This window comes from Halichoeres trimaculatus, unplaced genomic scaffold (assembly GCF_033239565.1).
Source record: "Halichoeres trimaculatus isolate MK-OKI-2021-1 unplaced genomic scaffold, fHalTri1.1 fHalTri1_scaffold_12, whole genome shotgun sequence".
Taxonomy (NCBI): Eukaryota; Metazoa; Chordata; class Actinopteri; order Labriformes; family Labridae; genus Halichoeres; species Halichoeres trimaculatus.
This window is the reverse complement of record NW_027437190.1, coordinates 26,186,759-26,214,216: the sequence shown is the minus strand read 5'-3', so window position 1 is coordinate 26,214,216 and position 27,458 is coordinate 26,186,759. Positions and strand designations below refer to the sequence as shown.

General features: G+C 39.2%; 1 protein-coding gene across 1 annotated transcript; it reads right to left on the bottom strand.

Annotated features, from left to right (window-relative positions):
* Window positions 1-939: 939 nt before the first annotated feature.
* Window positions 940-21,965, bottom strand: rspo1 (R-spondin 1). Its single transcript, XM_074684499.1, has 6 exons — window positions 21,522-21,965; window positions 14,820-15,518; window positions 12,492-12,686; window positions 9,719-9,862; window positions 7,652-7,876; window positions 940-2,518 (listed from the first exon to the last, which is right to left on the bottom strand). Exons 2-6 carry the CDS (start codon window positions 14,914-14,916, stop codon window positions 2,286-2,288), a joined length of 894 nt encoding a protein of 297 aa, XP_074540600.1. The 5' UTR covers window positions 14,917-15,518; window positions 21,522-21,965; the 3' UTR covers window positions 940-2,285.
* Window positions 21,966-27,458: the final 5,493 nt, after the last annotated feature.

The window sequence follows — 27,458 nt, the reverse complement described above, 5'->3', positions numbered from 1 at the left end:
CTACGACTACTGAGGGCTCTGGACTGGGGATGGATAACATCACACCCAGATTCCAGGTCAGAGAATAAGAGATGGGAACCTTTAGTTCAAACTAAGCACATATAACCCAGATCTGGGATTAAAAAAAGAAGAAGAAAATAATTCTGATTAATCAAGACTAACCTCCCTTTATGTCCTGTTGTGCATTCATCTATAACCTCACATCATTTATAAAAGTTTTCACACTAAAATAACTCTTGTTCATTGCATGTTGGGTATTAAATCAGAGTTTTGTTCATATTTTGTTGTGAGAATGTGCTGGCTTTCATTGCTAAGTATATTGCAAAATTAACGCCATAAAAACAACTGGACAAACATAATTTTTCTGACAAGCTGCAAACAAGTCAATCCATTGTTATTTTATTATTCTTTCATTTTAATGTGTTTTATTGTAATTTGTCACATTTATGTATTTTTAATTGACTTGTTTGTTTGTCCTCGTCTTTATCTGGGATTGTTTTTAATAATAAGTGGAGGACTTCACACCAACAGTGTGTCTCTGTGTCCTGCTCTATCCACTGTCCTATTTTCTCAATAAAGGCATAAAAGCTCAAAAATAAAACATAAACAGTGTGTCTAAACCATGTTTGTTTCTGTTTTCATTGTCCGGTTAATCCTTGGGGTTTGTTTAAACCTATTTTCTGTTTATTTCTTGTGTTTCTTGCACCATCAAACTTGTTAAACTTCCAGGATTTGGCAATTAGGTTAGCAGATTTTTTGTTGCAAGTACAAACAGTTGGAACTTTGGACACAAGGCCAAAGAAGACAAGCTTTAAAAGAGTAAAATATATACGAGATGGTAAGTTTTTTCAGAATTGTTCAGTCTGTGTGAATTGTGTAACACGTAGAGATCATATGACTGAATGTTCATCAGCTTCATCCCAACTTTATTTAGGCTTTCACAGAATAAGCTATACATGATGATACTAATACTTCTTTTGTTTGATGATGATAAGCACAGCTGGACATATTCAGTATCACAATCTATAGTATGAATGATTAATGTAGTGTGTAACTCCTCCTGAAACTAATACCTTGTGTGAAGCAATCAGACCCCATGAAAAAAACATCCTAGAAAAAAAGAAAAACACATTTTTCTGTGTCTGCGATGACATGACGCCAGCTTAAAAAGAATAAACATGTTAAATGCTATATTTGTTCTGAAACTCGAGCAGTAGGAAACATTATAGTTGTGCAAAATCTTCAGACCCTGTTGCGTACAGACATGGTTACTGAGCAGCTGATGATTGGATGGCTTGTATAATAATCAGTGGCTTGTAGTTACTGCATATTTGATATATCACTGTGGATTTACATTTCCTTCCTCTTGTTTCAGATCCTATTCCTTCAATCTATGAGACCAGTATTAACACACATGTGCAAACGTAAACACACATGTACAAACATCAAAGTTCCGTCGACGAACAACAGGATTCTGTGCAGAAATGCATACAAAGCACACAAACACCCAGGTAGGGACGAACACACGCACTCACTCCTTTTTCACATGCACAAAAGGCACGCACATGCAGCCTCGTACACATGCAGATAATCATGTTTTTACTCCTTATTTTCTGTGCAGAGTTACAAACACCAACATTTAATTTGAAACAAACAATAAGATATCAAATGGCAAGAGTTTGTGTGAGCTCCCAGTAATCCTCCTCTTCATGTCTTCTTCGGATTGTTTTGTCATAAGACTCCATTCTCAAAATAACACATAGAAGACCTTCTGTCATCAGCAACCACAAACGATTTCCAGTGCCTTTCTTTTTTTTCATGTCACAATAAGAAATAAAGGTAAAAAAAGATTTCATACCAATCATTAGCTTCTTGTCTTTCTCACAAAACAAATGAAGATCAGATTGAGATTAAAATGGGTCGGGAGTCTTCATTTGTAATCAGACTTTAGGTCTGAACGCTGCGTTTGACACTCTTGTTTCTTCTCTCAGTTCAAGGTGTCTCATTACAACATGTCAACATAGCAGTCCAACAATGATCCGTCTCTTCATGATGACAAAGTCAACAAGTCTTTCTGACTGAAACACCAGTATCTTCCAGATATTTTCATCCCAGAGCAGCCGTTTGTGTTGCAACAATCCTCCTCCAGTTCTCTTTGCATCTTCTACAATGCATAGCAGCTTAAATCCTTTTCTTCATCTCTTTATTCTCAGTCTATGCCCGCTGCTGGGGGGGTGAAGTCTCTGTTTTTTTCCCTCCCAGCCCCGTCCAGCAGGCGGTGGAGTTTAGGAGACAGAAGTAGTTGTGATGCTGGGAGCAGTAGTGGTGGTCCTGCTCTGGCCTCTTCTCCTCTTCCCCCCTCCTCCTCCTCCTCCTCCTCCTCCTCCACCACCCCCTCCTCCCCCTCCATCGCCGCCACCACCACCTCCTCCTCCTCCTCCTCCTCGTCCTCGCCCCCGTGAATTCTCCCTCTCCCTCCTGTTTGTATCATCTTGCCGGTCGCCCTTATTCTTCCGCTCTGAAATGACAATGCATAGAAAAACTATGATTAATGGTCGCTCCTCTGGTTTTCTTGAATAAACTCTGGTGAGATATCCGTCATCATCGGATGTTGTATGTACAAGTGCCTCCGCTAAGCTAAACAAAGTTAAAATAATGAATTCCTGAGGTATGAGAGACGATGATAAGAGATGTGTGTTGGATCAGGACTCGTGGATGTGGTTCTGTGGTTTTTAATACGGGCAAAACCAACGTAAACTGTGAAATCTCTGCTCAGAACTATTCATGAAGGGAAGTGGGAATATGTGCAGCTAAGATAGAGGGCCACAAGCAGCGAGATAAATAAAAATCATACATTCTGTGGTAAAATCTAAATATTTGTAAGTCAGTCAGGTGAATAGTTGAGCAGTCTCTGACTCAGACTTGAGCAAAACTTCTGAACAGTTCTTCTTTTATTCTCCACAGAAACAATCAGTGATCCTCTGACTCTTCCTGTACTATGTGAGTAGGATAATTTATATTTATAAAGACTGGTTAACTTCCAGGAGGTTAAAACAAATATCCATGTACCCTGCAGGATAAAATTGAATATTTCATAAGATAAGATAAGATAAGATAAGATAAGATAAGATAAGATAAGATAAGATAAGATAAGATAAGATGATAAGATAAGATAAGATAAGATAAGATAAGATAAGATAAGATAAGATAAGATAATATAAGATAAGAGAAGATAAGATAAGATAAGATAAGATAAGATAAGATAAGATAAGATAAGATAAGACTTCATTGATCCCTATGGGGGGAAATTAGTTTGTCACAGTTTAAAATAGGAGAAAGTGAAAAATACAGTACAGCAAAGTAGAATTAACTAAAATCTAAAAAATAAAAAAAATATTGAGTAAAAATTTGAATACACAAATCTAAAAGAGAATAAAACAGAGTAACCCAAGTATTATAATAAATGCATGCTCAGCATAGGCAATTGCACCATCATTTATTTCTTCTATACCTTAACAAATTACCAAATACCAAAAAACAGTCAGCATTTAACCTTCGAACAGCTAAAAATCAGCATGAAATCAAAGCTAAAGTGAGGATATTATAGGAGAGGATATTAGAACCAGTATTTTATATTGTTGTGTCTTTAGTCACCAACTTAGACTAGCATTGATTCCAGTATAGTATCTGGTAACTGTTTGTTCTTGTTACAAGATAACTCCTGGGAAACCTGTTTAATTTGTGCTACACATCACTGCACAGACCAGCAATACCCAAAACTTAACACATCTAAAGGGATATCAGTACCAAATACCAACACCAACCTTGGTAATGGAACAACTCTACAGCTGACATTAGCTTCTAGCTATAACCTCTGCTGAGTCTTGAATATACAGCAAGCAGAAGTTTGTGATCTGATAGTCAAGAATGACTCGTCTTAAAGAGACAGCTCTTGTACGTGAACCTTACAAGCCAGCTCCCTTTTGAAGAGATGTTTCTTTGACACCCTGTTTTTAATATTCAATACACCAAGGGTCATCTCATCCCACAATATTAGCACGCACTGAGTGCTGTGTCTGTGTGTGCTGTGGAACCAATCAGATGGGAAATTGACTGTTCAGACTAATGCGTAATGTTTTTATATCAGAAATCACGTAAAATAGCGTTAGTCTTAAAATACGGTAGTTTGTTGGGCTTATAGTGAATAATTCCAAATGTTTGAAAGATTGCAACGAATGTCTGATATGGTAAAAGTGAAGTTGTCTGGGAACTGGCTTTTAATGTTAAACTGAGCCCAATGATCCTGATCACTAAAAAGATATGGATTTCCCATCACGAGCAAAAGTTAGAAAAACTGCAGTTCCTTGGGCGTCCACTTGAGGCTGGCTGAAAGCGACGAGGATGCCCCATTAGATCCAGTGTTTAAATGCAAAACTTCACAGCGGACTGATCATAACTTTCTTTAGCTGGACAGACGCAACTTTTGGTGCGTATTTTCAAAAACATCTAAGATACATTTTGCCCAAAGCTGGGTTGAGTTAGCCTTTTCAAAATGGCAACTGCCTTAAGGTGACAGTGACAATTCACTGTGACATCTCCATCCCCACACAACAAGTATAAATTTAGTCTAGCTTTTTCAACTTTCCAGTTACACTTAAAATAGAAACACATCTCTAACCAGATCTCTGCTGGCAGTCATGCTTTTGGATTTACACCTTTCTAACATTTAAGAGAATAAATCAAGAATAAACACAAATATCTATCTCAAAGTGGTAAACGCCCACACATCACCCATTTCAGAGAACAGAGAGTTTAGCAATAATCTGGATCTCAAAATTTAGCACAAGAATGAATTTTAAGTGCACTCAACAAAGTCAAGTGCCTCAATTATCTTTCATATAAATCACTTAGAAACCACTTCTGGCATAATGAGTTAAACACTGTCAAGGGCCCAATAATGGCCCATAAGCCCATGGAGAGCTGTCACAAAGTGGATATGGACATCTTTACTGGTGTCAGATGGCTATTGTTTAGGCAGCACTCAAAGTATTGAGTTTTGTATATTTGAGGAGTGTAGTTACGCTGGAGGATGTTTGTTATGAGCTTGTGCATCGAGAGTCTCTGCACATCCTGGAAACTGAGTGAACACGTGCCAAGCGCTGGACAGTGTTCACTGCGCAGTTGACAACAGCACGGCCTTATGGCGCCACCATGTTTGTCTACGGCAATGCAATAATAACTGTAGGTCTGTGTTTATTTCTCTACAGCATTTTTTAAACTTGCTGTACAAACAGTTATGATTCTTCAGTTTGAATGCAAAGCAAAAAAAAAAAAAAATAGCAGCAAGTCTGAAGGTAGAGTGCGTCTCGGGTTTCATTAAAAACATGTTTCCACACAGCCAGTGAAAATCATTATACGGTGATGAAATGGATTCGATATAGTTGAATGTGGACAGACCTAACACAAAAACATTTATTCACCGCAGGCCCATGCAGAGTCACAATTTGCTTTCCTGACAATAAGAAGGCTTGGTCTCACACAGTAGTGCACAAACAGGAAGAAGTCATCTCTTCTGAGAGCTGTTAGTGTCAGAATCAAGAAAACACTTCTGTGAGTTAGCTCGATGAACAAGATGACTTCATGTCCAGCATCTTCATCATTTGTGTCTTTCTTGACTTAGTAAACATATTCATGAGCTTGTGTGGGCACCATTCACAGACACTCCACACTGAGCTGTAACAGTTTTAATTCATGCCAATGAGGCCCAATATGAGAAAGTGGAGCCTGAGTGAAGTGAAGGGTGCTCACACACACTTCTCTGCATCTGTGCTGATGTGTTATCTGTGTAAGGACTTAATTACACCTCTAACAAATCACTAATGGAGCCAAAAGAGGGGGACTCCATCAGTTTATGACAGCTCTGATTGTACGGCCTCTCCATCCAAGCTAAACAGTTTTGCCTGACAAATGCAATAACACATCCAAAAGATCCTGTTTTCGCGTGAGACCCTTTTGTGGAGCTTCAGGAAAAGGGGGGGAGAAATTTTGCTGCCAAATCAACACAAAGCGTGAGATCTGCAGACCACTAAATCACCGACGTTATACAAGGTCTGCCCCCTGTGTTTTATATAGCCCGCCTGCCAGCCAACTCCCACAGATGAATCCACAGCTGCACTCTGTAGCACAAAGCGAGTTTACTCAGATGAACCGGTTCACTGGAGTCGTGGTACCATCACCCATGAATTACCTCACTGAGGGAAACTCAATCCTGTGCATTTTGGCAGAAACATGTGACTTCTTTACATGCTAAAGTATGTAGCTGAAGAATATAAGAAAAGTTGGAGCCATCTTGATGGAAATGATAAGCTTTTCAGGTGATACCTCACATCACCCATGCCATTTCAATATGAAAGAGAATCATTTCCATGATACACACATCAGACGATGTATACTTGCTTCTTATTTCTCAAATTATACTACTTCAGGCAGACAAACCAAGAACTGCCTCCATTCTCCAGACATGACCGCAGATCTATATGGGACAATGTCAGATCATTTTCAGTTCTTTAGACTCATCCTCCCTGAAGGGAAATGTTCTGTAGCAGAGGACAGTGTTTGAATATGCAGGCTTCCATGTTTACTCAAAAATATCCCCGCATATCATGTTGCAACATCTGTACAGTCGCCAATACTGTGCAAAAAATATTGTTACGCAATGTTGCTGCCGTGCAGAGATCCCCTAAGCGTGCCACTGTCTACTCAAGACTTTAAACGCTGCTGGTTTACAGCTCACTTAGCCCTTGTAAATAAGTACAAGTTTCCAATTTTGGTAAAAACTGGCGCATTTAGTCAAACAGATTAGAGTATAGCGACAATTAGAGACACAATTTGTTAACGTCTGTTCTTTAGCAATTTATCTTTCGCTGATTAAAAGAAAAAACACCATGGTGAGAACTCAAAATTTTCTAAGATTTATCGTCCCATCTCCGACGCTGCTAAATATCTGAGCCCTTCTCGAATGAGGACTCAATCTTTCAAAAAAAAAAATAAGAGGAGTCATTGCTGTTTTCTTGCACTCCAGTAAACTCTGGACCAATTGGCCAAATCCTTCATTTATTAGCCTTAGCTGTAAAAGAGGCCAGGATCGACTAATGAGCTGTTATGAGAGTTGATAATAGCCACTGACTGGTGAGAAAGACTGTTAACCTGCTGGAGAGCAAGCTGCCGTGGAGATGATAAGAGCCCAAGCAAACATGTCATGGCCGTGTAAACCTCACGCTTCAGCGGTCCTCAGAACAAATAGCTCTTTCCAGCTCTGATCCTCGTCCAGCTTTGCAGTGCGTAATGCCCGCCCTTCATCTGCTTGGCTCGTAGTCGCAGTTTATTGTTTACATGCTGAGAAGTCAAGAGATTCTGTATCCTTCTGAGAGCTCAGCCAAACCAAACCCAATCAACACGCTGTGGGTCAAAGACGCACTGGCGGGAAGACAGGACTTTGGATGTTGAGTAATGCTTCCATCAGTCATCATGCTAACTGGTGGAGAGATTTCATGAAGCACATGGACTTTATTGCTTGTTGGTCTGTAATCTGAGCACTATATTTCTTGATTTTCACTCATTTCCTCCTCAGTGGATCTTTCTTTGTATTTACCTCTCACACAGGGTGTCCTGGGCACGTTACACTTTCTCCTCTCTGTCTGAGGAGTGCAGGTCTGCGAGGGCACAAAGGCCGGTGAGGTGTCCGGGCTATGGACCTGCAAGATGGGCACTCGAACCCGGGTCTGTGAGCCTTTTTTGAATCCACATGTTTTGTTTTTCTTCATACAGGAACTCCATTGGCTCCACTCGCCTAATTCACACTCTGAAGGACGCTGACCTAAATGGGAAAAAAATAAATAAATTGACAAAGTTAAAGGTAGTGTGAGAATAATTTTCAGCACCAACATCTCATATACTGGGCACATTTTTTAGTAAAGCGATATGAGGTTAAGTAATTTCAAAAACTGACAGCAGTTTCATATTTTCTGTTTCTTTTGAGAAGAAAAAAAAGAGTTTAAGTTTTGTTACAAACCTGAAAGTGAACCACACCGCTTATAGCTGCTACATGTAAAGTGGTAACAACATAAGCTATTTCCAGTTACAAATAGTGATGAGTTACTCTGATTTGACCGCTTTTTTCAGTAAAGAGTAATCTAACGGGTTACTATTTCCAAACCAGTGATCAGATTAAAGTTACTTATCCAAATCTTATCCAAACTGTGCGTTACTTTTCTTTTCATTTTTCTTGTAAAAAAAATCTATATGCTTTTTTCTTGCGTCTCAGGGAGTGACAGGAGTCGTGTGTTCATCCTGTTTTCAGCATGTGAACAACTCATGTGTAATAGCAGCCAGAAACACAAAGGTAAACAGAGGGGGAGAGGAGAGATGCGTGTTTTCTAGCAAGAAACACAGTCGTTGTTTTGAATTTGTCAGCTAAAGATGACAATATGACAGTTCATTGTTCACCCTGAGCTGGAAGCTTAAGATCTTTGACTGAAACATTTAGGAATCAATCAGAGAGAGCAGCGCACTGCTGCCATAAATGCCTGAGAAGTTGTTTGACTTTTACCTGGGGAAAGGTGAGTCTTGTGTTTCTCTGCAACTCTCTCTAGTCAATGAGTTAACCCCTCCTTTTAGCACAAATCCATCCGCTGAGGAGCAGAGCAACATAACAAGCTACAACGAGGCACTCGGTGGCAAGCAGGGGCGTGCCCAGACTTTTTAGACTGGGGTGCCTCGAGCAGGGTACTGAGGATTATGTGAGCCCATACTCCAGCAACATTTATTTTTGCTTATTATATTACAATACAGGATCATCTTAAACAAAAAATGAAACTAATGGAAACCAAACTAGACTAAAACAAAGCATTTAAAAAGAATATAATTTAAACCAAATTTTAACTGAACAGAGCTGTAGTGTACCAAAAATAGTACTGTAAAAGCTTTTAGTTGTATTTGAAATTCAAAATGCATAAAATGAATATTTTTGTTTTTAACTGTCAAGTACACATTTTGAAACTACCAATGTCTGCATGTTACTTTAAAACAAAACATGCTGACTCATATTATTATTCATTTTAATTGTATGCACAGTTTTGCCAAATTATGTAGCTGCAGGTGTTGTCAGCAGCTTCTGAAAGCAACTAATAACTAACTTGTAATCCAACTTAGTTACTTTTAAAATCAAGTAGTCAGAAAAGTATAGAGTTACTTTTTAAAGGAGAAATCAGTAATCAGTAATTGGATTACTTTTTCAAAGTAACTGTGGCAACACTGGTTCCAAACAATATTAGCCAACATAAAATGTCATTTTCAAGCCTCTGTGAATTTACTGGATAATGGAAAATATCTGCCTTTTGATACTGTTTATGCATTAAGGAAATAACTTGAATAAAGAAAAAAGAGCAGTTAAAGACGGGAAGAGATCAGAGACAAAATGCTGATAATTTAAGTTTATCAGTGATTCAGCTTTTTATTTCTGAGACCCTGAAAGTCTAACACAACTTTCTGCTCAATAAAGTTGATTGAAAATTCAGCTCACACCAATCTCACTGAAAGGCTTCAGTAAATAAAAAAGGGCCCTGAAATGATGTAGTCTGGCTCATTAAAGAAGCTTGTAAGAGAAGCCCAGAGTCTGAAATCAGTAAACAGCAAAGGCCAAAGGTCAAAGGTCACTCACCGACACACTCCATGGTCTCATTGGCGGTGCGCTGGTCTGGAGGGCAGCTGACATAACATCGCCCGCTGTGAGAATACAAGCCCTCCTTACATTTTGTGCAAAAGTTGCGATTGAAGCACGCTTCACAATTGTCTATTTTACATTCTGCAAGACAAAGGGAGACATAAAACAGGGGGATCAGTCTGCGTCTGGTTTTTAATGTTCACTTACCAAATATTTCTATTCTCTAACTCAATAACCATCGCATGTTTTGGTTGTAAAAAAGCGTACTCTTTTCGGAGAAGACAAAATGAACTTGAATTGTACTTCCTCTGAGAGATTTATTAGTGATTAAACAACATGGGGTCTGCTAAGGGGGGAGCCGCACTCATATCTTAAAAACACATGCACGGCAGGCCTTGTTTCTTTGGGAAGTGGGTGTGAAAGAGTCCAACAAGAAGTATATGGCTTCACATGTCTTTTCAACAGCCTATTTCTCAGCACCTCAGACTCATTAAACTGTCCCGTCAAACAAACAAATTTGGATAATTGCAAACACGGGAGGATATAAACCAGACATCTTAGAAGACTCCACAATGCTTTGGTCCCATCTTGAAAGACACTTCATTTTTCTCAGGATAAACAAAGCAAAAAAGGAGGAAATCTGGGAATTCTTATTGAGTCTTTTTTCATCACATCCTTGGATGTAAAATAACTGTACTTATGTGTGTTAAACATAAGAATGTGTACTCTACAGCTGGTCCTATGCCGAGACCAGAAACGATCCAAAACTGAACCCTCACTGAAAAGCTTTTACGTCCTGCTCACAATTACTATTTTTAAGCTCATGACCGCCACATTTGACAGTCTGACATTTGTAGCCTTATAATGTAAAACAAATGTTGCTAAAGGCATTCTAGTGTGAAATATTTGGAGTTAGATGATTGGATAATAGCTCAGGAAAGCCACTATGGGCCTCCATAAAGATTTTACAGAGGAAGAACAAACTACGACTGAAAAATGATACAGATAATTTAACACTGGGGTATAATGTAATAATTTAAGCGATAATTTAGATGTGCTGAGTTCAAAAATAAATCCACATAAAGAATAAGAAAAAAATGTGATTAAATATCCTAACCCCTAACTGCCTGAATTAATTAACAATTATAAAAATAAATTGTTTTTATGTGTTTTTGTATTCTTACAGATGTCAAATTAAGTACAGAATGTAAATTTGAGTACAGTACCCACAATAGTTATAGTTAAGTTATATTATATTTATAGACATGAGAAGTTTATTCTCTGACTAATATAAAATAACACAGTGGATCTGATACCATCTTTGGAATGTGTAAAATATGAATCAATAGGTAATAAAGAGATACAAAGGTCTTTTCAGCTGCATCAAGACCTGACAGGGTATGTTGGAAATTTGCGACAACAGGCATCAAGGGATTAAGCTCAGCACCATAATGTGCCAGCGGGGGCAAAAAAATCACAGCAAGAATCTTCTATCAGAAATATCAACCTTTAAAAACATAAAGTACCACTGAAATCAGATTTAGGTGATTGTTCTTTTTCTGACTTCTTTAAACTTGAGAGAAAGCATTATCTAATCCATCTGACAGATATTATTCAACTGGGGAATGTGCAGTGTTATCCTGCATTTTTCTTCCAGTAGCAGAAAATCATTACAGGGTGGTGGTGAATATTGATGCCAACCACATATCTGGACCTACGACTTAGGAAGGGCGTCAGAAGTTCAGACAAACTCTCACTTCAATAAACAGTCTGTGTCATTACTTCAGAGATGTGTTTGACCACTTAGAAGGGATAAGATAAAATACTTGTGAAAAAGTGAAAACATAACAAACATGGATTGTGGCCTGGCTTGAACCCGACACATAAGGACTGAATAAAAAACACAGACATCCTCTGAAAACAGACAAACAACAACGCATTAGAAATGTTTTCTGGAATTTAGTTCCATCCCCTTTTTCAGCGTACACGTAAGGGAAAACAGACAACAGTCAGAGATGTTGGCACTCCTAAAGAAAAATTATGGGAACCAACCAAGCCAGACATGAATATTGTGAGTGTGGACGCCCTTTAAACAGAGTGCCAAATGAGCCAAACCAATCTCCAACTATGATGGAGATCAGTTCAATTAAACACGCTGATTTCCCTCCAGTTCAGCAAATACCTGCCAGGAGTTGTTGGGTATTTTGTGTCCTTTTCACAGCAATAAGTGGGAACAGCAGACAGATTGCAACAAGTGATTACTGCAATTTCCTCATTATCTACCACTTGCATCTATTTAGTAGTTATTCAGTAATTATGGGTTTACCTCATTCCATTACGAACGTGACAGAAGAAGCACAGATTGGTTGAGAAAAGAGGGATAACAGAAGAATAAAGAGTGTTGCAAGAGGAGAACACTGATTTGGATCCCTGTGTTTTTTTTCTGCATCCACAATTTAGGTCTTGCACAAGACAAAGAAGCTAGCAGGATATCCCTCTGCTTCTTCAAAAACCACAATTTTGTACATAAACAGGAGATGAGAAGCCAAAGATAAACAGATCAGTTACAATGCTGGCTTGATTTGACATCAGCTGTGTGGACTTGTTCAGAGCAAGTCGCTGCCAGAGAGCTAACTGGAGCCGGCTTGTATTTGGACGATTCCAGATGTGTATCTACAAATCTAACGTTCCCACTGATGCATGCCGTTGGTGCACAGTGGCGCTTACAATGTCACTTTGTCAAGAGTTGAAAATTCAGAGGGAAACTCACGCGTGCATCTGTTGTTGCCCTCTGGGTTCCTCATGCCAAAGTATCCCATGGGACAGGAGGCGAGGCACACGCCGATCTGACGGATGTCATTACGCTCCAGGAAGATGAACAGCTTGGGCTTACATTTAATGCAGCCGTTATACTCCGAACATCGGTCACAGCCTTTGGGGCAAGATGGCGGCCCCTCTGTGCTAACTGTTGAAACACAGACAAAAGGAAAGTCAGACTAAGGTGGAGGTTGGCAACAGAGCAGCATAATGAAACATCACATTAGAAAATAAATTGTTTGCAGGAAGGTTTAAAAAGTGAATCTTTTTTTCTTTTTCTGCCTGAAAACAACATCAGAGAGGGCTAATATTTTGCAGGAATGTGCACATGTTCAGCCACAACCCTGCCAGCACTTTATCACTCCTACAAGCAGGGGTTAATGCTTACAGCTTCATCTAACACAGGGCCAGGCCAAACATCTTTGTTTGAGCAGTTACTCACTGTTTACTTCAAACTGCTTGCCGGAGATCCTTAACAGATTTTCATTCGGAGAAACCCGAGTAATTGGGGCTGACAGCCAGCTATGAGCCGGTCGAAATCAGTCAGCAAAAAATCACGCAGAGGTTCAGTCAGATGGGATCGAAAAATGAGAATTCTGAAATACCAGGCAGATGATTGCAATCCGGTTATTACTTTCATTTTTTTAAAGTACATCCAACTGTAGGCAATAGTATAAAGAAAAGAGACATTATGCTTTTAATCACCACTTCTGTGAAGACAGAAATTCATGCCAAAGGGAAAATACTTTTTGAAGCCCCTTTTTCAAATTTAAGTTATAATGTGCTCAACAAAGGAAGCACAATAATGCAGGAAGTTGGAATCAGGAGTTTCAATTTCTAAAAAGAATCTTTCTTAAGATGATTTTTTTTAAAGTTATGAGCCAGCAAATATTTTAGCAGACATAAAATATGATTAATAACACGGATGTTCAAGTAAAATCAGACTTGTAAAATAGTCTTCTTTAGGAAAGTGTGTCGAAGTGCACATCCTTTTCTCTGAGCTGCTCCGAGACAAAACCACAGCGGCCTGAGTTGATTTACGGTCCTGTACTGTATCAGCGCTAAATATACAATCCTCACACAGTAATCCATCTGCTGTCCTGCCTCCCACAGATAAGTCACACAGTAAAACGCGTTAAAAGACTTCTCCAATTAACAAATTACACCAGCAGCGAGACACAGTAAACTCAAATGTGGCAATTACACACAGGTCATATTGCTCACAATCACTAATAAAACCGTAATAATGGCCTCTGGGGAGTAACCACAGCTCAGGGGGAGTGTATGAATCTTCAAACGCAGTGCTGTAAACTGGTTTGAACATGTGGTGGAGTGAAAAAGAGAAAGTCTGCTGTCTGGGTAATCCTCCTCCACAAGAAAAAGAAAGTATTTTCTCAAACCTGGAGGGAAGATGGAATTAAAGATTCAATTTGATGATATTTGATGTGTGCCATCTGATGTGTAGAGGGCGCTCACGTATATATCTAGTGACCTAAATCCTTCTCTTCACATTACAAAGGCACATAGAAATCTGCACTAGCATTTAAAGTCACCATGCATGTATATTGAAGGGTATATGCATTTAAATTATTCTACTTTTATGTCAAAAAACTTCAGTAAGAAGTATTTCTTCCATTCCACTTTGTGTGATTTAATAACACCACATCTGTTTCTGTGGCCAGTCTTGGTATTATATGAATTCTCCTCCACAGAGGTTGGGTTTGTGGCTGGCAGTGACTGAAAGCTCCTCGTGTGTAAAGAGAGAATTATTCCAAAGCTGACAGTAACACCAGCGCCGTGGCTCCGAGGTCCGGAGATATACTGCGAGCCGGCCTGAGCACCATCTTTGTGGTTGCGTGAGGTCAGAAAAATGCTTACAACAACAGAGGCAGCACGGTCCAATTGAGAGCTTAGAACTGTCAGGTACTCGGTCCATTATGTGCCCACAGAGCCAGACACAAAAAGAGTGATGGCTTTGAGGGTGAATCCATCAAAACCCCCTTCTATAAACAACCCTAATACCCCTAAGAGTTTTACATAAACTGAGAGAGGCATGATCTCAAAAGGAGGAAGAAAGAAGAGCCATCCAGGGGAAATACTGAACCTAACATAACCCGCCAAGGAAAAACAAATAAGAGTGATGAGAAAATAAACAATGTGTTATCTTTACTTTGCTTGTTAAATGTTTACAAGACGTCCACCACCGTGACTCAGAGCACAGAAACGAAAAAAGGAAGGAAAAAAAGAGATAAAAACAAGCTGTGAAAGAGGGAGAACTCACCCCGTCTCTGCCTTCTCGCCTTGGAGAGCTTGAGCGAATCGCTGTGACCCATGGAGCTGAGGAAGACCATTGCCAGCGCCACCAGTCCCAGCTGCATAGTCCCTGCTGCCTTCCCGGCCACACAGGGTCCCCCCCTGCGACCAGATGGATCAGGGTGGGGGGGCCCCTTCCTCTGTGGGACAGGTGGATCCCTCTGCTGCTGGGACGGATTATAATCCTTCCTCCCTCTCTCTTGTTGCACCGCTCTCCCTCTTCCTCTGTCTGTCTGTCTCTTTCTCACCCCCCTCCTCCTCTGTCTCTCTGGATCTCTCACTCTAGAGGCTGCTGCGGCCGCATGTCTGTGTGGTGGAGGGTGATGTTGCAGTAACAAGTCTAAACAAGCCCAGGGCACAAGGAGCCATCACTGAAGGAGGAGGTGGGGTGGAGGGGCTGAGCAGAGGATGAAGAGGAGGAGAGAATGGAGAGGAGATGATTGAACTTCTGGTGGTTCAACCCATGAAGCTCAGGATGGGCTGGCAGGGGAGACAGGGAACCCGCTGGAGCAGGAGGGTTTGATTTCAGTGAGTGCCTCAACACAAGAGCATGTGTCCTATTAAAGATGCTTTGAGGACGCACGAGAATGAAGGTTTGCAGATTGGAAAAAGGGGGATCCAGGCTCCTGACTGTGCATGGAAACACATTTGCTTCTACCAAGACCTGCTGGAAAAAAGAAAGCAGAGTGAGATAGAAAAAAATAGTGAAAAGTCATTGCAACTTACATTCAAGACATACTTTGACTGTCTGTTCCTTTTTCAATGTTTGTGTGACCTGTTCTCACTCAACTGAGGAGACTGGTAATCTCAAGTAATTCCTATTTAGTGGCACCAAGTCCAATAGAAATCATTTTTACATATATATATTTTCTATTATCTGTGTTTTAGAATTTTTTAGATTTTGTTGTTTTGAACTGCAAGCTTGAATATCTGTCCATCCTGAGACCAACTTAAAGCTTGTTTGAAAAAAATCCCATTAAATTTGTTTTCTATTTAATATGAGAAAGTTGTCTCATCCCAGAAAAATCAAGTTAATATGATTTACACATATAGATGTTCAGGTGAGATGTCTCTGTCTCTGTCATGCATGAAGAAAGCCAATGCCAGCAGTTCAGTAGCTTAGCTAAGCATAAAGACTAGAAACCGAGGGAAACCGCTAACTTAGCACTGTCCAAAGGTGAGAAATTCTGTCTACAAAAACCAATAAAGCTCACTAATTAACATGTTATATCATATTTGCTTAATCAGTACAAAACGTAGGTGTAAGAACAATGTGTTTCTCCTATGAATGGTGTGTCTGCTTCAAATAGTTTCTTGGCTTGTTAAAACTTTGGCTAGTTGGCTAGCATTCTTATGATCAGAAAAGAGGTGAAAAGTAACTGGCTAACCAGGACATAGTTTGTGACATCAAAATACCAAAGCTTTAATTATTTGTTACTCTATTCCTGTTTAGGTTTACATTTTGGATTGCTGGGGGGTGAGGCTCTTTGAATACAGCTATGCTAGGTCATGGTCCCCTCATTCTAGCTGCTAACCTAAATTAGGCTAACAAGCAGCTGGTTAGAGCTCAAAATATGTTCAATAAAATATGAGTTGTTATCAGTGTTTTCATCTTACCCATAAAACCACACTGTGAAAATAAAAACTCCAAATTGTTGGCCTGAAGATGACTTTTGGTTAAGTTAACAGAAAATCTTCTGTTGTATTGCAAACTACTTCAAAGTAGTTATCTCCCCTATGTTACACTTTTGTGTAAAGCTGGTCTCGTATCACAAATTTGATTGGTAAAACTGCAATAAATAGGCTTGAGGTTTGCAGCATGGGTATGACGTTGAGTAGATTCCAGCAAAGAACAGGGTCTCCAGCGGAGTGAGTGAGCGCAGCATAAACTTGTGTGAGTGCGACAAGACTGAAGTGTGGCGTTAGCGTAAGTGTGGCGTGAGCATAAGTGCAGCCTGAACACAATTGCTGCATACTCCCATACTCTGCATACACTAGGACTCAAAAGTTGACGTTTTTAAAAATATGAACGGCACACTGCCTGAACAAAATATTATAAGCTGGCACAACTTTTCGATTACAGGATTCTTAGAATGTAGAACTCAAAACTTTAAGTTTACATACAAGTAATAAAAAACTTTTTAGTTAGCCTTGAAATTTTAAAATCAAGCGCTAACAGTTGCCTTGAATTTTGAATTACCCAACTTTCTTCATTTTTACAGCGTAAGTGAGTGAATAGGTCAATGTTTTAATATTTTCCCTTCAGTCTGCTTTTCCAGTAGAAAAAGAAAAAATGCTTTAGTACTGTAATCTTGACCAAACTAATACCATATGGTTTGTATATGTTTTATCATAAGAGTGAAAAGCCAGTAAGTGTTATATTAATGACAAGCTGTTATGTAACTTTTGTTCAGTCAAAGTTGAAACAAGTCTAGTGCAAAGCATGAACTAGCCAAAGGTTTGGCTAACATAAGTCATGTTTGCATCAACAGCCTTAATAACCAGACTTTAAAATACAAGATTTCCAACAAGATTACAAATTGAGCAAACAGTAATGTTTTAGTGGTGCTGTCAAAAAAATATCTTACCACACTAACATCTGCTGACCAGTCACACAGGAGCCGTTTTCTGCTGATGCCATGCTAAGAAGTGGGAAGCTAACTGTGGCTAATTTGAAGCTGTTGAAGGCTGTAAGTTCTAAGAGTATCTGACAAATCTGTGTAATTCCTCTAATTCTCTCTTTTTTCAGCACATGAAAGGCCATATTTAAAGAATATCCATGGGATGATGGGTCCATATTTCAAATTAGCAAATTTGTTTGTCTTATAGCTAACTGCTAAGCAAGAGTGGCTGGTTGCTGCAGCCACTCTTGCTAGCTAATATTTTTAAATTGGCTAGGATATGGTTGATAGCTAATATTACAATTTAGTGTTGTTATATGACACATTAGTGAATGTTTTCAGAACTATTTAACCAACTAGTAAGGAAATAGTTAAATGGTAATGTAAACAGCCAAAATGGCTAACAAAGTTTGCTTTGAAATGTTGCCAAATGTCGGTTTTTTCACTTGCTCATTGACAGAATGTAGTGATACAAAAACTGGTGGATACCTTAGATTTACACTATTTAAAACGTTTATTTGGCATTGGAAAGGACAAGTGGTTAGATATAGAGAATGTTGTGTACTTCTTGTGTCATTTTTAAGTAGGGGCATTTAGTTCTAACCAAATGTGATAATTTTGTGTTACTTCTCCTAAATGACATATATTGAAGAATGATGCATCATTTTACTCAACAAGCATTGTCTGTAATCTGAACAAACTCATGACTGTAATTCAAACAATCCTTCCGTTGTTGCCATAATCAGTCATCATGCAAGAAAACCATAAACCATGTGCACTTTGTTCTGAAGACAATTTCAGCTATATTTAGACTCGAATGATAAATTGAGTATGTTTATTATCTAAACTACAGTGAAGTCTCTCTGGGAAGGCAACACACTTGTGCACACACTGAAGGCCTTTGTCATATTTGGTGCTGAGATCCTTTTTAAGATAGTGTCATACGCTGCCTGTATTTACAGCTCTTGTGTGAAGAGGACACACAGAACATGTTAGCTTCTGAGCAATGGGAGGTCCTCCCTCGCAGCTCAATAAAGAAAAATAGAACCATATTTGGCTGTTGAGTTGGTTGTAGCTCTGAATCACACTAAGGACAATGCCATTTGGTGCGTCTAAACATTTCAACAGGCGACATACTTTGCTTGTATAAATATAAATCAGAAGGGTATAAAGTATGAAACAAATGCAGCTTAGCTGTCCCCAAATTCATTTGAGTTAAACTGACCCATAATATTTCATACGTTCAGAGAGGGACTTCTGCTTGATGGCATGAATACTTTGTTCTCATTAAGAAACACACTTTCTGGTCACTCTGTTTTGAAATAACCCATTGAACACCTTTTCTTGTGCTGAGCTATAATTCTCAGATCTGAAACGTAAAAAAGAAAGAGTCTTGAAAAGAATCTCACATCATTATTGCACCTTTACTTCATTTCTCAAACCCCCATAGTTGAGATCATAACAATTCCTCAGCATTGCTTCACAGGGGACAAATCTACTTTTATTCATCATCTACAAAGTTAAAAGCAACTCAGCATCCTTCACCACCAGTAAGTTTATTTCCCTTTTAACATTTAATGACTTATCATGTCAAAGACACCTCTCTGCTAATGTCCTATTTACAGGAAAGAGCCAAAAGAATTGTGCACCTGTTGATGACTCGAGGAAGAGCAATGACCATAAATAATGCCAAGTTTCTAGATCTTTCAGAACACAACCTTTCCAGCACTGAGTAACTCAAGACCTGTGCCAGAGACTCTTTCATAACCCAGCACTCCCACGACTGTGCAACCTGCCAAAAGCCCACCTCAGCTCATCCATATCTGCTCTCACACAGCACGCACATAGGAGACAAGACCAGGCTGTTTACGTCCGGAGAGAACTCATGGAAGTACTCTTTGTAAGGTTTTTTTTTATGACATACTACACCACAAGCATTTGTCTCATCAGGCAACATGTGGCACCTGTATGTTTTCAAAGTTCCCTGTTCCTGCTCCCTCATCCGTTTAACTGAGAGCCTTCCCTCACCATCAGACGTATTCAGCTGAGTCCATTGAAACTAAGCCCAGCTCATCAAATAGTCAGGAGATTAAATTGCCCTCCTTTGTAAGTCCTAAGTTTGATCTATCAATTATTCAAGTTCTGAAAGGGAGCCCCCACACTGGGAATTTATTGAACTCTAGAAGGTGCCACAACTCTGAGCTCAGAGGAAACCTGTCGATGAACTTTGAGCCTCCGACTGAACCCTAAGACTTTCTGGCACACAAATAAGAGCTGAAAACAGAGATCATTAGAAAGCCTCAAACACACACACACACGCACACACACCAACTGGGAGGTTGAAGACAGGACATAAACAGCGGCATGTGTTCAACAAGTCAACCAAACGGAAGGCAAGTAAAAGATAAAACAGGCCAAGCCTTAAGAGGTTTCACTGTGAGTTCATGCGTCGTAACGTCTTTATCCTCACACGGGCATGACCAAAATGTTGGAGCCGACACTTCCCTATTCTGTGCAACATGTGGCACCACACTAACCTCAAAACCGACTTGTTTTCAAAATGAAATTATTTTTAAGAGGCATCTACCGCATGGAGTCCTAAAGTAGAATTTGGTGGTAAATTCTGGATTTAAATGAGCACATTTTGCTCCCTGAGTATGGCTGCTCGCGTGTGCAGAGAAGAAAACAACAGGAATTTGTGGGTCAATGTGACTGTTCATGTTAAGTTTATTTTGATATTTGTAAAACCTCTGGTTTAACATCCTAGCCGTAACTTCTCGTGGTATTAGACGTCTTTGCCTGCAGTAAAAATAGAAAAGGGAGAAGACCATAAAGCTAAAACGAAACAGAAATAAGAGAAAAGGGAATTAGGCACTGACTGAGGCTAATCTAAGATAAAATTAAGCCTGAGTAATCATCATGCCAATGCACAGGCCCATGCTGTCAACGGCTTTTAACAAAATCTGTTTTGTCGCCTGTTCCAACTTAGAGTGTGGAGAATCACCTGGCTGCACAACCAGAACCCACAGAAGCCCCAAACATTTTACTAATTATTTCCTCTGGTTAAAGACTTCAAGAAGTTTGAGGTCAAATGTGCAGCAGTTGAAACCAGATCATCACTGACCTCTTCCTCCAATCAAACCACCACCAGACTCTTTCTTCTTATGTTTTCATGTCGGACTAAAGCCTGCAGCGCTCCAGGAGCAGTCAGAGGGTTGATCCTGCACAGCTCAGTTGAGCCCAGTTCAGCTTTGTCTCGCAGGCTCGCACACCATCCTGGATTACAGCTGTTTGCATTGCACTGCTCCTCGGGGAGAAGAGAAATCAAGTGCAGATCTCCACCTGTCCCCCGTCCAGCATCTCTGCTGTCACGTCACTGTCCTGTTGTTTTTCCACATCCCTCCCTGCCTGTCACTTTGAGGCTAGGAAGGCTGACATTTATGGAGCTCCAGATACTGTCAAGGAGCCAGTCTGATGTTTGTGTATACAATGAGTATGCATATGGATGGATGATGTTAAGTGAGTTATGAAAAAATAAACTCTTTGGAAATGTTATCTTACTCCAATATTTGGTTTCCATTTCACCAAGTACTTCAAGATAATTCAAAAAGATTTTCCAAATAAAATAAAAAAGGAATAGTTATGATTTTCAATTTGATCTAATATTGTGAAAGAATTTACATTAGTGCTCCTGATGGCTGAAAGTTAGACATTTTGACTTTAAACTCAAATTGTATCAACCACAAAATAAAGTTAGGATCAAGAAAGTTGATACTGAAGTCCAACTTTTACAGTTAAAATAAATTAATTAATACACAAATAAAGCTTTAAAAATATGAATGTAAAAATATATTATGTAATAAAACGAGTGCCTTTTCTATTTGCTTGGATGAGGTAAACTTACTTTTCGTTAACAAATGTCAAGATTTAAGTAACGTTTGTTCCAGATTGTGACACTTCCTACATTTGGATCAAATTTAACTCTAATAACAGCAGTAAAAACACAGGGATGTTAATAAAAACACAGCATTTCATCAGTATTAACTTACCTTTACATCTGTGCTCCCGGGTAATGCTGATCATTTGGCAATTTCCTTTTAATAATGGAAAAGTCCTTTACATGTTTGCTCACAAACAACCCCTCCTACCAGAAAGCCCCATGCAGCCTTTCTCTGTCATCATTTAAGAACACATATCATTGCATTCTTTTATGTCTGGTAAATTTTTAAAGCAACTTCCGAACAGGCTGTGCAGAGGATGCACGAATCTAAAAAGTGTGCGCGTTGGATTAAAAAAAAATGAATTCCTCCAGTGAAAGATCACATGCATTCAAAGTGCATCTCCCGTCAACAGTCGGTGTGTCAGACTTCGTGAATATTCTGAAGTCAGAACGCGCGTTTGCCCTGCAGCTCCTGCGAGTTGCGCTTTTTAAATCCACTTTGTGCGTCGAAGTGCATCCAACTCAGTCAAGTCGAGTTATAACGCCGCGATATTTGCATCCAAACCTCAGCTCTGCCAGCGGGCATTACAGGCCACACCCCTTCAATTCTCACTGAGAGATGAAAAACCTGAGCTGGACTTGTGCAAGTGTTTACCTAAAACTGTGATGGATCTGAATCCACAAATAAATGCAGTAGTATTGACTTATTTGATGAGTTTTTTTCTATGGTGGACTTTTAGAAAACATGCCATAAACTCATCCTGGATTAAAGTCTTAGAATATTTCCTCCACAATATTAAAGTCAAAGCTGACACTGTCTTCAGAAAATTCCATTAGATTTAATTGAATTCTGTATGTGCCGGTGGAATTTTTTAGAAGTTTACTGAACTCGTACTATCTTAATTTAACAAACTTTATTCAACCAAGTAAATCCCAGTGAGTATGGAAATGCCTTTGTCTGGAGTAAAGATATACAGCACAGTGACATCTACAGAATAAAGAAAAAAAGTATGATCATCATTCTAATTCACTCAGTAATAAAATGTAGAAAACAAAGAGCAGAAAGTGACATGGAATTGCAAAACAAACAGTTTTCAGGTGATCACTTTCTGAAGAATTTGTTTACCTGACTCAAGCCTGGGACATTTATATTTAAATCTATATGATTAAGTGCATTGTTATCCCTGGTAATGTAATGCATGCTTGCATACATTTCAGATAACATGAGGCTTGTGTCAGCATAACTCTGTGGTAGAGTGAGGCCTTTCAGGTATTGTATGCTTTGGATTCACAAATCGGGCCGACAGAAGATCCTGCAACTGTCTCCAACATAAAAAAGAAGATTAAATTCAGGATTCAACACATGATCAGCGTTTATATTTTTACAAAAACTGAGTATTAGCAAAGTCTCCATTTCCTTGCTAATCCAACAGAGGGCCATAAATAGCAATTCTTGGAGATCACGCAGTGCAGCATTTTTTGTTGCCGAGACTGACATTTATCAATAATGTTACTACTGGATAAACACCAGCCACATTTAGCTGCACTTCTCCTGCTGAAGGATTTATCATGAGAATGAAGTTTGAGTGCAGGCTGTTTGCTTTTATGATGATACGCCAAGAAATAAACAGAGCCAGATCCCCAAAATGATTGTACACATCATCACTTCATCCTAATGATAGTCTGTGCTGCAGTCTGAGGTCTGACATTGAAGATGAACAGATATGTTAGCGCCGTTGTAATGTGAACTGACTTACTGTGCATGTAAGTCTTGGTAAATGTTATTCCAGTATGATCTTAAATTTAGAAGACATCTTACAACATATTTCAGCTGATGTACTCCGTCCTAATTACTCCTCAAAAATGTAACATTGTCAAGATTCAGAGCTTAATATGCTGAATGCAAAGTCGCCCTGTCCAACAAAATCACCATAAATGGTGTATGCCACTACTATCTGGAAATCTGAAGGCCAAATGACAAGTGGCACTTCTGATTTGGACTTTCTTCTCATAACATTTTAGAGTCACTTTGACAGCCTGTTAAGTCATGAACATATCTGCTCCAGCCTGCCAAGAGACGGCCCAGGAGAGTCTGAAAACAGAGACAGACAGTCTTTTTGTATCAGCTGTAAGATGCTTATGCGTGCAAATATTACAAAGCAATTTTTATTAAGGTCATAATTTCTGCCATAGCCAAAAAGCCAAGGGGCTCCCAGAGGCAATCTAATGGGCAATCTGAAACGTCCAGGGCGGACTGAAGAGCAGCCAGTTTAAAGTGAGAGCCGGGGATTAATGATGACTAATGACAGGTTTATGACGCCAACACTGTGACTGTGCAAAACAGCGAGAATGTCAGGAAGAGATTTACAGATGTTCATCATATCCATCATCATCATCAAAAAGATATTAGCACTGTCCCAAGAAAATATAAACAAGCTGTTTATGAAACCATAGAATGTTAGTTGAAGTATCAGAAAACAACTAACATACTTTAAACTCAACACTAGTGCAGACTAGAGTATGGACACAGCAGGTTTGGATTCACTAACTGCCTCCAAATTCTTCCTAAGCGTGTGTGTATTTCAAATCTAAAATAAAAGAAAAATTCATGTACATATGTGCTTTAGACACATTGACGATCTCAAGAGATCTTCTCATAATAGGGGAAATGGCTCTTGAGCACTGACTGTCACCAAATTTTTGGGGGTTCAACTTTTTTAAAAGCTCATTTAAGGTTTTGTTTCTATTTTTTTCTGGTTTTGAATGAGACTCAGATTTTTACTGACGGCTCTACATATGGCACATAAGCAAATTGGACTATCTGCATCAACATTGGTTGTTTCTGCAGAAGAAAATAATGGAGATTATGTTGCATTTAAAGGCTCTGTGAGGACTTTATGTCACTGATCACGAAATAGTCTGATATTTATAAACTTACTTGCCTAAACCAAGATTTAAAATGAGATTAACTGAATAAAATTATAGGGCATGGTTCAAACTTTTCCAGAAATTCATTTAGATTTAGGCTGAAAGTCCCTTTGATGACACTTCACCATTGGGCAAAGTTTAGCAATGAGAAGCAAGATCTGTCCTTTTTCCTAAAGAAAACGATAACCTGGACTTGTTTTGTTGTAATAGCAGGCACTGGAAAGATAGTGGTTACCTCCTGTACACTAAACTTCAGTACTAAAGAAGTTTTTAAAGTTTGTACAATTCAAACAGTACTGCAAAACTACACGTTGCTTTGTTGCTTTGTTGCTTTGTTGCTTTGTGTCCTGACTAAAGAAAAGACAATCCAGTTCTGCTTCTGAAACAAATGCACGCCTTGGCGAGAGTTAGGTCTCCAGGCAACAGTGGGTGATGGTGCTCATGGGAAACTGAGTCTTTACCCCAGAAAAACACTGCAGATTCCAACCAAATATGTTACTCCTGTTCAACACCAAGTGACTAGTCGTCACAGAGCCTCTGAATAAAGAAGATAACTACTAGCAACCTGCATGGTGGAAACAGGGCTTTAGTTCATTCTGATGTAATTAACCATTAGTAACCAAGAGGAAAAACTCTTTTTGGTGATCATTTCTTACATTTGTGCAGGACAAAATCGGCAAAGAGATAAAAGTAACAACTACCCAAAATGTTATAAAAAATGTAAAAAAAAACCCTGTCTAACAAGGTTATTCAAATCAGTTAAACCACTCCAGACAGGGCAACCCTTGAATGATTTATTCAAAAAAGGTTTTGTATATTTTGTATGTGTTCCATTTTATGCTTCTCCTCACCACATTCTGTTCCCTCCTAATGACTAACAAAACCACATTTGGGGCTTTCTCTGAAGTCAACTATCTTCCCAGTCATCTGCAGAAAACCTCATGACCCCAGGCTATTGTGTCCTGAGAACAAACTGTTGCCCAGATAAAATATACAGATTACGAGGTGCTTAAATGGACAATTATCAGATGCGCTGGAATAAGAAAGTAGAGCTGGAGTTAAAGCTTGACATTAAGGACAGAAATTTAACTATCACAATATAAGTTAACCCACAGAAACAGATAAAACAGAGGAAAAACTGATTGATAGGAAACTGAAAATATGAAAGGGAGCACTGTGTGTACTTTCCCATGTATTGTCGCTATCAAAGCCGGGCCTTTCGTCACCATTTCATCCTCCTTTTAGATGAAAATCTGAATCCAATGTGGTTTTTTTATTAAATAGAACAACCAGTCCAAACTGTCACCAAGTGACATAACTCATCAAAATAACAGTCTGGCTCAAATTTAAAATCTCACATAGCAGCGGTGTTTGCTATCTTTAAAGAATAAAACCAAATAACCATAATTATGGCTAGGATATTTATAGATGTCTGACAGCAAATGACTTGAATGAACCACAGAATTAGTAGTTAGAGGACAGGGGAAGTCATAAACTTGGAGCTGTAATTGAATGATAGCCTGCTGATTGAATCATTGTTCCATGTCACTCACACACCAATCCTAGCTCGTTCCTGGCAAAGAGACGGTGAAATTCAACGTAACTCCACCCTCACTGACCTCCGCTACCTACACTGCCAAACCTACTGCTGCTGCAGCAATTCTTTGCTTCCACCACCCCAGCCTCAAACCTTCTTATTCAAAACTATTTCTAAGCACAAGGAACAAAGCTTTTAAAATTGTTCGTTGGCCCTAAAGTCACCACGGTCTCCTGCTTTGATGATTATACTCAAGCAAATTTATTTGCAGCAGTCCCAAAAAAGTGTTAAAATCTGTTATAAGAATGTTTTTGAAGAAAAGTAGATTAACTGTTTAATTGTAATAAAATGTCACCCGGACTTTGCAACGATGCATTCTTTCGCTAAGCAAAAATGCGGCTTTTATTTTTTCAGACCGAGGTTGATTTTTCCAAAGTTTCGCTTGCGATGGGTACACATCCCACCAATCAAAAGACTTGTTGACAAGTCACATACCAAAACATTCAACATTGATTGTGTTTGTGTCCCAGCACCCAGCTCTTTACAACAAAAGACATAAAAACTACAAAGACAAGGATTACAAAGACATCATTTGGAGGAGAATAGCTCCAGGTTAAATATGAAACCTCTTTTTTTATCCTTTCAGAAGGGAAAGCTATATGGGAAGAGAAAATGTAAGTGGGAGGAGACATGCAGTACTGGGTCGACACAAGGAGTTGCAGCACTGATTGCTGTGAAAATAACCCGAGGGCTCCCAAACTTCTAGGGTGCATCTGTGAGGTCCCTAGGAGCGTCCCAGTGGGTTTTCTCAAAACTGGATTTTGGGTCCAACTTTCGGAAAAACTTTTTTTTTTTTTTTTTTTTTTGGGGGGGGGGGGGGGGGGGGGGGGGGGGGGGGGGATTTTTCAGGGCAAATTAGGCCTGATGCTGTCACAGATGAGTCAAACTCTTCCTGTCACTGTAATGTTTGTAGTCCAATAGATGAAGGAGGTGGATAGAAGGAGTAAATAAAATTTCAATTCATGTGTATGTATGTGAACATATTTCCTGCCACTCCTGAAAACATCAGTGCCACATTTTGGCCACCCCAGTTAAAAAGGCTGGCTTGTAGGTGTGACTTCCTGTGAATGATTAGTCAAGAAAATTGTGCATTATCAACAAAGAGAAAGACTTCGTCCTCCTTGTCATAAAGTCCCCCCCCCCCCCTGGTTCCACAAAGCAAGATACGATTTAAGATAAAGTTTACAAACCAAAGAGTGATTTCATAGTGGTTACTTATTTTTTTCAGCAAATTGTTTGAAAAAATGCCCAGTTTTTTATCGATGAGTATTAATGTCTCGGCTCATTGTCACAAAGGGTTGGGGCAATTATCATCATCCAAGAGTGGCACTTTTGATTGAGAAAGTAAAGATTCCAGCTGTGGCTTAATTAGTAGTCAAATCTCAGAGATGATCTTAATTTTTTTTTACACATCTGACTAAATAGCATAAAAACACTTTGAAAATAGATCCAACTGTATGTATCACCAGTGAGTCAGTGCTGATTTTTGCAACAGCTGTGCACAGTTAGATTGTTTTGTCT

What these genes read in the sequence shown, in the direction of transcription:
- rspo1 (XM_074684499.1), bottom strand. Translation starts at nt 14,916, where the DNA reads ATGCAGCTGGGACTGGTGGCGCTGGCAATGGTCTTCCTCAGCTCCATG. An exon ending in GGCGAGAAGGCAGAGACGGG is followed by an intron (nt 12,687 to 14,819) that starts GTGAGTTCTCCC and finishes GTGTTTCAACAG; the next exon opens with TTAGCACAGAGGGGCCGCCA. An exon ending in CAGGACACCCTGTGTGAGAG is followed by an intron (nt 2,519 to 7,651) that starts GTAAATACAAAG and finishes TTGTCATTTCAG; the next exon opens with AGCGGAAGAATAAGGGCGAC.